Source organism: Ictalurus punctatus, chromosome 10 (assembly GCF_001660625.3).
Source record: "Ictalurus punctatus breed USDA103 chromosome 10, Coco_2.0, whole genome shotgun sequence".
Lineage (NCBI taxonomy): Eukaryota > Metazoa > Chordata > Actinopteri > Siluriformes > Ictaluridae > Ictalurus > Ictalurus punctatus.
In genome coordinates this window covers 14,594,285-14,605,516 of record NC_030425.2, presented here as the reverse complement: position 1 = coordinate 14,605,516, position 11,232 = coordinate 14,594,285, and the positions used below count along the sequence as shown (strand labels likewise).

Sequence of the window (11,232 nt, the reverse complement as noted above, 5' to 3'; positions counted from 1 at the left end):
CTGCCTTTCTGCAGAAGAAGCCCCACAAGGTACAGATTTCACAATTTTCACTGTGGCTGAAAATGTTTTAAAATAAATATTCAAAACTAAAAACCTGCTTGAGCCAGTTTTTCAGAACATAGACCTTTGGAATATACGAGAGAGAGAGACCCAGTGGAACTTTTCTGATCTAGGACATTTCAGAAATGTAATATTTCAAACATGATTGTTGGAAGAACATTGGTTCATAAAGATGATGTACACTGCAATTCAATTTAGTCACTTACTTTAATTAATTTCACGATAGTATAACATGGGAATGCAAGTTGGTTCAGCAACAAAAAGTGTATGTTCAGATATATTGGACCAAGCGTAAGAGAGTAAAAGGTAAATACAACTAAAACAAAGTATCTTCAGTATTTAGTAGATGTTTTGGTTATTGGTTCACAAATACCAATATTTTAAACATTCAAAATGTGATAAAATGTTGAAGGGAAGTTTATTAAACATACTAATGACCTCAGTTTAAACCCAATTTAACATACTGTTGCTCATGTAAACACAGTGTGCAATGTAGATAAAGTAAATGTAGTCAATAACTTATATGGTCTAACATAGACCATAATTAATGTTAAAGTATAGCATGTGAAAAACTGACCAGAAGAAAAGCTGAAGAGCCAATGCCCTGTGTACATCATGTTTTTCCTTACATTATTTTCGGAGGTCAAATTCCCTTGGATGTTACTCAGAGCATTCATTCACTCATTTTGGCTTAATGGGTTAAAATGTGCTGCTTCATTTTACTTCTTCACACAACAACAAAAAACAATGTAGAAACAGAACTTACACAACCAGGCATTAAAGACATTTTCCACAAACTCAAACCAGATAAATAACACTCAAACTGGAGAGAAGCTTTTTAAAAAATTATTTTCCAAAAAAGGAACAAATATCATAAATTCTATTATTATAACGGCTTTTCAAGTTCTTCAGATTTAACACTTTAAAAGTGTAGAGTAAATGAGGGTTCAATGAAAAACACTGAAGGAACATAAAGCCAGGAGAACAAGTTCTCACACCCGTGCAATCCTGGAGTGCTTCTCTGATAGCCTAATATACATTAAAAATAACTGTTGCTACGGAATAACCTAAATCTAAATATCTAAATCTGAGCTCTGGTGTGGGTCGTCTAAGGGTGTATTTTCTGGCTATGGTGGCAGTGTTCATAAATTCAATCTTTCTTCACAGAAAGGAAAATAAAATTCATCTTAAATGCAGCTATAGTGGATATAAAAAGTCCACACACACGTTAAAATAGCATGTTTTTTTGTTAATAAAAAATTTAACCAACATAAATCATATCAGAACATTTTCCACCCTCAATGTGAAATTACAACATTAAAAAAATTAAGTGAAAAACAAACATTTTAGGGAAAAATAAAGAGTTAAAGTTTACAATAACCACGTTGCACAAGTGTGCACGGCCTTTTATAATTGGGAGTGTGGCTGAGCTCAGACTGACCCAATCACATTCAATATCATGTTCAAAAATTAATTATCATACAGGTGTCACCAATGAAGTTATTCTGATTAATCCCAAATAAAGACCAGCTGTTTCAGTAGGATTTTCTTAGTCATCTCCTTGGTTTTATCTGACTGCTGAAGCCACGGACCGCAAAGAGCTTATAAATCATGTACGTTATCACACTATCTCACAAAAGGTATAGATCAAGAGGAGTATAAAAGAATTTCCAAATCATTAGATATACCATAACACATTGTGACGGCCATCAACACGTGGAGAAAATGGTGCACCACAGTGACATCATGAACTGGACATCCCTCCAAAATTGACAAAAGGACAAGACAAAAACTTACCCGGGAGGTTGCAAAGAGTCCTACAGCAACATTATCTGACAAGTACCGATTACTCTCGGCACATGACAATCTCTCATATTCTTCATATGTCTGAGCTATGGGTTATGGTGGCTAGATGGAATCCCTTTCTCACAAAAGCATCCGAGCTCAACTAAATCACTCCCAACCATGTAGCAAAATGTGTTATGGTCTGATGAGACCAATTCCAAAAGGTATGTCTGGTGCAAACAAAAAGCACATCAACAAAAGAACACCATACCCCCGGTGAAGCATGGTGGTGGCAGCATCATGCATTAGGGCTGCCTTTCTTCAGCCAGAACTGGGGCATTTATCAAGGTGGAGAGAATCATGAATAGCTACAAATACCAGCCGATTTTAGTGCAAAACATTCAGGTGTCTGATAGTAAGCTGAAGATGATAAGAAATGTGAAATTTCATCTTTTAGCACAACAATGACCAAAAGCATACATTAAAATCAACAAAGGAATTGTTTAACCAAAAGAGGCTCAATGTTTCTGAATGGCCTAGCCACAACCCAGACCTGAATCCAACTAAAAATCTGTGTGGTGACCCAAAGCGGGCTGTACACAGGAAATTACATTTTCCTTTTTCCCCTAAAAAAGTTTGATTGCTTTTTCACTGTATCTGTATACTTCACAATTTCACATTAGATTTGGAAAAAGATCTGACATGATTTATTTCATTCTTTTACTTCACAAATCCTGCCATTTTAACATGGGTGTGTAAACTTTTTATATCCATTGTAGATTTGCATTTTTCCACCAACCTAGTTCAATACAACATACTGGGTCATGTCCATTCAATGAACTGCTACAACTTGTTAAACATGGGAAAATAATGTCAACATATTTCATTATTTATAGGATATGGTCTGTTTCTTGGATTTCTAGGTCTCCCTGTAAGGCCACAATGGAAGTATGTGCATGTCTAAAAGCATCCCAAATAAGGCCATCATTGACCTGTGACGAAATCAAGATCAGAATCTTTCCAAAATGCATTAATTATTGCACTTAACATATTACAGGTTTCCACCAATTGACAACTTGTTAAGTTCAGGAATCATCAAATGTTTATGCACGGCAAACCTACTGTTAGTAGTAAGTTTCAAGCAAATATCATCTCATGTTTGTCCAGTTTGATTAACTACCAAGGTCTGCTCATCCCATGGACTCAGGGAAAGAACAATTAATACAATGGCAATCATTTTAAGACACCATAATGAAAAAGAATCACCAGTCATACGTCATTTTACCGTGTTTAACCTACAAATGCAATCTAAGCAGGTGACCTAATTTTCATGCGCAACCACCCTGACGCCTGTTCAATACCGTCTCAGTTCACAAATACTTCATTTCATAATGTATGTGTAAAACAAACTCTCCCACACCAAGCTATAAATGCTACCATGAGGCTTTGGTTCATACAGACTAATTAACTGCGCTTGTGATCTGTTAGGCAGTTAATGTCTATTAGGTCTAAGTATTACATATAGCATGGGGTTGCAGCAAAGATAAGAGCAGTAGCACAAGACTAATCCATCTCATGTTGGGACTCAAACGGACAGAATGATGCATATTAAGTTAAAATACAGAAAACAGGGAACCAATAGCCAATCCTGTTGCAGCACCAGTTAGCATGCCAAGAGCGATACCACCTGCATCATCACGCCGGCGCTCCTCAATGATCACATGGTTGACTTCGTGTGCAGGGTACACTCCTGAGGGGCATGGATAGGGAAGAAAGAAAAAAAAACCCCAGCTGTTTACATTCATTAATCATTTTATGCAGGTGAACTCTGCACAACTCAATTAATATCTGATTGACAAACATATGGGTGCGCACAAATTGTACCTAGCAGTAAACAGGCTACCTTCAGTAACTGAATATCTACTGTGACCTATATGGTAGATGTACCTGATAAAAATTACCAAAGAGTAAAGCGACACGTTAGGTGTACCTAATGAACTAGGAGATGAAATTTGTGTCAAAATTATTAACAAATGCATACACAATGATCCATGAACTTGAGAAATGTTGAATATGCATCTTATTATCCACAAACAAATGCCTTACAATTTGTGTCTGCAAAATTCAGAATTAGAGACGTGTGAATTCAAATGTTATATTTTGTATTAATATATCATAATTTGTGCATGCCACAAGTACAATGTGAGTTTGTGGATCAGGGGACATGTGTGCATTTATTGGCGTCTTTTCTGAGTCAATTCTGTTTGGTTCATTTGGATTTTGAGAGACTTTCTTTCAGCGGTTTGCCTTGCACAATCCACACACACATCTCCCGATCCACACACACCTATGCCTAAGAAAAACAGCTACCACTAGATGGCAGTCTCGGCTTTACGGAGTTGGCCACACCTGCCTATCTGTGAGAGCAAGTGCTACGGGACATTTTTGGCATCCTCCCAAAGAACCTCAGACACATGATTAAAATGGATAATACTAATTTAAACCAGCAAGCTGGATGAATAAGTACAACCAATTTGAAGTACGTAACAGGACAAAAAATCTTCAAGTTTACTTATTTAACTTAGTCAACAGAAAAGAAAAAACAATTGCCAGTGTGGGCTTTGACTTATCAGAATTTGTATCAGACTGATCAGCTACAACTGTATAAATTATATATGTCTTTATCTTTAGCGATACTTTATTTATACAATACTTACGAACAGTCTGAACTAGTCACGCCCTTGATCGGAGTCAAAGCTAAGCTTTAGTGTCGATTCTAGATTCACAATGACTCAGAATCGAAGAATTGATTCTTTTTGAAAACCGACTTAGTAACACGCCTTCAGAAAGAGTGACAACCAGTCAGTGCTGAAAAACAGAACAGGAGTCAATAACCCAGCCTAATTCAAATTGTTGACTGATGACGAATTTAATATAGGCGTAGTGAATATTGGACACTCATATTCGATGAAAGAAAATATCTTTTTAGTAAGAGCAGGAGGAGAAAACGTTTTTTTAGGGTTTGTTTGTTTTTTTTGCTAAAGGCCTACTTATAGCAAGCTAAAACATTTGCTAAAACCATTTAAGCTTGAACAGGGTTTAAAATTTGGCTCAAGTTAGAAGTTCACTTAAATGCATTTTGGCAAGGCTATGTTATTTCTATTTCTGTATTAAACTGGGCAAGTGAGGGTAATATGAGGGACACCAAAATTTTAGCTGTAAATACTACAGAGAGCACAGAAAAATAATCTCAGTGGCATAATTATGAATTACTGTTTAGTCAGCACTGCACATTGCCTGCACACCTTATAAACTATATTACACAAATTAAACAATAAACGTACAAGTATATATATAAAACATTCAGTGACAGTATCTGATCTACCTTGGTTGTGATAGGGGGAGGCAAATGCATACTGGTGCCCACCTGCAGAGTACACAGCATTAGGGGCATAGGGGGGAGGAGGATAAGGCACATAGCCACCATATTGGTCCGGGTAGTATACCTGACAAAAGGGTCACAGAAAAAGTCACTTCCATTCTGTTATTACTACTAAGATTAAACACAAATAATTGGATGGGGATGTAAACTTGGCTCCTACCTGAGGAGTCGGGTTTAATTCTGTATAAGAAGGAGGAGCAGAGGCAATAACTTCCGGGGTTAAACCAAACTGAGGGGGTGCAACCACCTGCAAAAGAAATAACAACAAGATTACGCTACACTATCACAAGCTATCAAAGACAGAGGAAAATTGAAGATATGTAAAATATGGCACATTTATGACAGAAACTAACAAAAGGTTTCCATTTACATTTTATATCAACAGCATAACAGAGCTGTCTGTTATGAAGCGAGCACAGAGGATTACAGAGTTAACTACTCCACCCATAACGTGCTTCTTTAAGCAAGCAATGACTCACTGTGTTGATTCTGGCATCCTGAAGGGCCACAGTCCAGGCCCTGAAAGAAAGAGAGCAAAGAGTAAACATCAATGTTATTCACACTGCACACACTACATGATTTGTCTTTGGGTTACAAAGACTAAAAAGCACATGTTTTTAGTTTAAAACACTAGTATAATAACTGACAATGTAAGACAGGTGAGTAGTAGATAATGTCTTTTTGTTATTTCTTTACCAATGAGTGTTCACAATTTATTTGCTTTGGTCAAACAGCTAGAAGTATAAATAAATACAGATCAGCTGACTTACAAGGCATCGTCTGCACTGTCTGCGCAGAGGCTGATAACACGTCCATCACGGCACACAATTTGAAGAAGGGCTTCTCTGCCTTTTCCTTCAGGAGGTGTTAGATCTGAGGAAATAGACAGAGTATGAAATAATATAATCTCTCAAAAGCAATTATTCATCCACGGATGACCAAAAATTATTAGCAGTATTAAAGGTTGACCTCGACATGCATTGGCATTGCGAATGTTAATGCAGTCCACCCTCATATGGATCTCATCCTCTATGTCACGCCGCTGCTGGTCATCATAGAAAATTAGACGGCCATCTGACCAAAGGTCAAACCAGTTTTTCTTCCAGCGACGCAAGATAGTACCTACATAAAAAATTTGGCATAATGTAAATAAAAGCTAAACTCACACATTATCTTGTGTACAGTATAATACATCATACAATGTACATCTGTAGTTCTCAAAATATGGTCCAGGGAGCAAGGGGTCTGTAATTAAAAAACTAAATTATATTATATTATTATATATTTACAGTGGTGGAAATAACAACCCACCATTATCAAAGCTATTGGTATCATTTATTAATGATTAACATAGTTATTATAATATAGTTACTGCTTGACTGGTCCAAACCTCTATAACTAAAAACAAGTGGGCCTATAAAAAGTTCCTGTCTGGCATTATTTATTGCACATTGTGGTCGGTCGGTGGAAAGTTCAGGAATGAAAGCTCTAAGGAGTCAATATGAACAATAATAACTGTACACATTTTAATAATGTCCATAAAATAATGAGGTGGTCAGTGGAATTTATTTTACAGTTAAAGCGGTCTACAGCTACAAAAATGTACATTAACAATGACATGGAACTCATCGATATAACTGCACTTTGCTTATTATTTGCATCTAGTTTACTGTATATTTGTCTGCTGCTTATGCACAGACTGCCATAGATTTCATTTATGTACTGTGCTTAATTTGGCCTTTGTAACAAGGTCATTATCCTAATGAAGTAAATAAAGTATCCGCCAATCTATCACATTTGTCTTTATATATTCATTAACTGAATAAATTGTTTATGATAACCATTAACATACAGCAAATGTTTTTAATTCCCTGAAATGAAATCATTAAAACAAACATAGATAACTAGGCTATATAAAACAAGTGTAACAAAATAGCCTTGGAAACGCTACACCCTAGGTTGAATCCCAAATGGCTCTCTAGTGCACTTTGTAGGGTTTAGAATGGATCGTGTCGTGGGCTGTGCAGTGCCCCTACTTAGGAATTATAGGGAGAAATTGGATTCCGCCTTGAGTAAATATGAACAAAATATACTTACTCTGGCGGTGAAGCCATCCGCTTTTAACAAACGCCATTCTTGAAGAAACGGATAATCTCTAAAACAAACAAACAAAACAAGGAGTTAACAAATGACCTTTGTTTATTTTATAACGCGCGTAAACCGTGAAAACAATCCTTATACTGCGATATCCGATTCTCGGTGTTTCTATGCGAGCCTGTTTTGCTAGCTAAAGCTAACGGATTGTTTGCTCAGACGAGAAAGTAACTCAAAGCTACACACATTTCGCTTTAAAGAATCGTTATATTAGTTAATTTCTTAATATGATATGCAACTGAAACCAACACAGAGAACAAAAATGGCTTTACCTTTAGGTCTCAAAGTGTCGAGCTAGTAATGGACTCCTGCCATTTACAGAGTGACGACATCCCCATCAGCTGATTTTGGGGGCGTGCGCCGGTATAGGATTCACTTCCGCCTGCTGCCTTTCTACAGTTAATAAAAAAAAAAAAAAAAAACAACAATTTTAAGGATACCTCCACCCTGAAACACATTAAATGTGCCTATATTGAAATATTTGTGATGAGTTTGGCGGTTCTTGTGCTGATTCGTTGTCAAGTGCTGTAAGTTCATTATTCAGGGGAGATGTTAGAGGTTGTGCGCTGCACTGACGTCACAGGGAGACATTAGCTGTGCTCGACTTCATACGGCGCTGTGCAGACCGATCGGCGGCCGACTTGAAGCACTGCATGCCGGTTAGAATTTTGGTCCGACTTGAGACGGCCCACGTCACAGTGACGTATGGCATCAAAGAACCGTGATAATGATACGAGAGCAGCGGGCTCCAACAGGCCCTGTTTGCACTAGTGTGTTTTCGTTTTAAAACGAAAACAAACCTCGTCCACACTGGCGTTTCAGCTGTGTTTCAGAAACGATCTCCGTCCATACTACACAACCGAAAACGCATGTCACATGACCATTCATGCACACTGGGCATGCGCATACAAGTGTAAACAGGTAGTTGGTTGTTAGTCCAAACCTGCGTTCCATGTAATAAGATTTGTTTCCGACTGCTCTATTCACAGCTTGCCTCTTGTGCATGTAGGCAGCTGCAGTATTATAAAATACAGAATGTAACTTCACAATGGCTGCTAAGAATGACAACAAAGCCAAGAAAGATTGCGGTTCAGTCTCCGTTTTGTTGTGTATACGATGCATAATGGTCACATGGTAGGGACTTGACGAATCGGGGAAGTATACGCAATGATCCAGAAGAGCCAATCAGGGAGCGAATGTGGGAAGCCATGCCTTCGTTTTCAAAAGTCGTCATTTTGGTCTGTTTACATTGAAATGCGAGCCCGGAGTTTTCAAACTAAAACGGGATCTTCGGCGTTTCCAAAAGTCTCCGTTTGGTTTGAAAACGCCGGAGTAGTGTAGACGACAGGCGTCACCGTAGCAAAAGTTATGCGTTTTAAACGAAAACACAGTAGTGTAAAAATCTTTATTGGTTTTTAAATAATACAGGCTTATGTTGAACTTTCTTGTACATACAGGCAGTGTATTAACAACCTCCATCCATCCATCCATCCATCTTTTACCGCTTACTCCTTTTCAGGGTCACGGGGAACCTGGAGCCTATCCCAAGGAGCATAGGGCACAAGGCGGGGTACACCCTGGACAGGGTGCCAGTGTATTAACAACCTATTCAGTGAAAAGTGTTTCTGGTTGCTACATGTACAATTCAGATGCTTGTTTATCTGAGAAATATTACATGTAATCTATGGGATTAATTTTCCGTCAAAAGTATTGCGGTCACAGATCGAAAAATAATAAGCGTGAATCAAACTTTTACAAACATGCAAAATTATATTGCACAAAATTGCAACATGAAATCAAAGTTTTCTGAATTGCACACAAAGTCGTTTTCCTTGGTTATATTACTGTGTTTTTTGTGCTCTCTGACATTTTTAATCCACTTTGTCTGTGATAAAGAAAGCAAACACCACGTGAGCGTCACTACGGGAAGCAGAAAGTGTCTGATTTGACGGCTCTGTTTTCAACTCCTCCCCCGACTGCAAGCGGAAACTCTCGCTGATTGGTTACAACGAGCTGCAGCCGAAGTCGAACACACCATTGCTAGCGCAGTTATGTTGCGTTCAAGGCAAGGCTATAACTTGTGATTCCTCACCCACAACCGGTAAAAGCCTTCGAAAAACGCCCTATCAATGTACAATTTTAACTTAATTATACTTAAACTTATTAACTGCCAGTTCCTTCCCAGTTTACGGAGTGGTATCAAATCAAAATGCCCCCCTTGTCTACCGTGAACAATGTAAAGTACCTCTTCTCTACTTTTAAATTATGCTGCATTCATGGTGTGGTAATTTGCAAGTTGTAATAACGTCATTTCCCACCACATCCGATCATTTGAGGTGACATCCTATAGAAATAAGAGCAGTACATGAAAAAAACTGAAATGCCAACCTGGTCATGAGTGTTTTGTTCCTCTCAACACTAGGTGGAGGTGTTCTAATTATGATGCGTTTATATGGCTGGTTTGCAACAGATTACTGACTGAACAAAATAAAATCTACAAAATGACATATTTTATCATTTCTATATTTTAATATGTTTTAAAATTACAACAGCTAGACTAAAATGTTAGACTACTACAACCCCAATTAAAAAAATAATAATAAAAAAAAACCTTGGGAAGCTGTGTAAAATATAAATAAATGTAAATAAAAACAATGCAATGATCTGCAAATCTCATAAAACCATATGTTATTCAAAATAGAACATAGAATACATATCAAATGTTTAAAATGAGTAAATGTACCATTGAAAGAAAAAAAAAAGGGTAATTTTGAATTTGATGGCCATGATTGGATCCTCCAGCAGGACAATGATCCAAAACATATAACAAAAGCAACACAAAAATGGTTCACTGACCACAAAATCAAGGTCCTGTAATGGCCATCCCAGTCCTCTGACTTGAACCCCATAGAAAACCTGTGCGGTGAACTGAAGAGGAGAGTCCACCAGCATGGACCTCGAACTTTGAATGATCTGGAGAGATTCTGTATAGAGGAATGGTCTCAGATCTTTTGCCATGTATTCTCCAACCTCATCAGGCATTATAGGAGAAGACACAGAGCTGTCATCTTGGCAAAGGAAGGTAGCACAAAATATTGACTAAAAGGGTACCAATAAATGTTGTACACCTATATTTAAGAAATATATATCATTTTTAGATAAAACTGTGTTTTGTTTGCAATTGTTTGATATCCACGAAAGTATTTTTGTGAATTTTTTTTAAACAAAAGATCAAAAGGTTAAACAATAAAGAAACGTTTTTACAGCCTTCTTTGCCCATATTTACCAAGGGTGCCAATATTAATGGAGGGCACCATATGCCTGCTATTTTACAAAACTGACTGAGATTATGTGTCATGTAAAGCTAGCATATGAAGAGTCATGGCTATTTACTGAAAAGATTTTGGGTGAGAGAGACTTCCATTACCTGTTACCAGATTGTTTAAATCTGATAATTCATTAAAATGTTCCTTTAATTGCTATGACGTCTAGCCCCAAAAAGGACAAGGACCTTGAATTTATTAATTTGGCAGAACTTTAGTCCAAAGAAACTTTACAATTGAGACAGAAACCAGTTCAAGCATACATCTGAGCAGTCGAGGGTTAAGGGTCTTCAAAAGTTGTTCTTACACTCTCTCTGTGTGTGTGTGTGTGTGTGTTGTACTGTGAGAGAACATTTTCCTCATGTAATTTGCTTCATTATTTGTCTTCATAATGACATTATTTGCCTCATTATTTGGACTCCCCCTATGGGTGGGTTTCTGAGTTGGGGGAAAAGGAAAATGCGCCTA

General features: G+C 37.4%; 2 protein-coding genes across 3 annotated transcripts in view; both read right to left on the bottom strand.

The window, feature by feature from the left end:
• Positions 1-248: 248 nt before the first annotated feature.
• On the bottom strand, positions 249-7,793 carry plekhb2 (pleckstrin homology domain containing, family B (evectins) member 2). Of its 2 annotated transcripts, none has more exons than XM_017477523.3 (8): positions 7,714-7,793; positions 7,385-7,442; positions 6,257-6,409; positions 6,058-6,160; positions 5,767-5,806; positions 5,448-5,534; positions 5,231-5,351; positions 249-3,595 (listed from the first exon to the last, which is right to left on the bottom strand). In XM_017477523.3, exons 2-8 carry the CDS (start codon positions 7,419-7,421, stop codon positions 3,459-3,461), a joined length of 678 nt encoding a protein of 225 aa, XP_017333012.1. In that variant the 5' UTR covers positions 7,422-7,442; positions 7,714-7,793; the 3' UTR covers positions 249-3,458. The 2 variants fall into 2 exon arrangements, with proteins under 2 accessions (XP_017333012.1, XP_017333013.1); XM_017477524.3 differs by having other exon boundaries at positions 5,273-5,351.
• Positions 7,748-11,232, bottom strand: part of stx6 (syntaxin 6) — a 53,918-nt gene continuing 50,433 nt past the window's right edge. Inside the window, exon 8 of the mRNA XM_053683419.1 lies at positions 7,748-7,834. Coding sequence (XP_053539394.1) covers positions 7,779-7,834 — 56 coding nt within the window. The 3' untranslated portion in view covers positions 7,748-7,778. The remainder of the gene's footprint in view (positions 7,835-11,232) is intronic.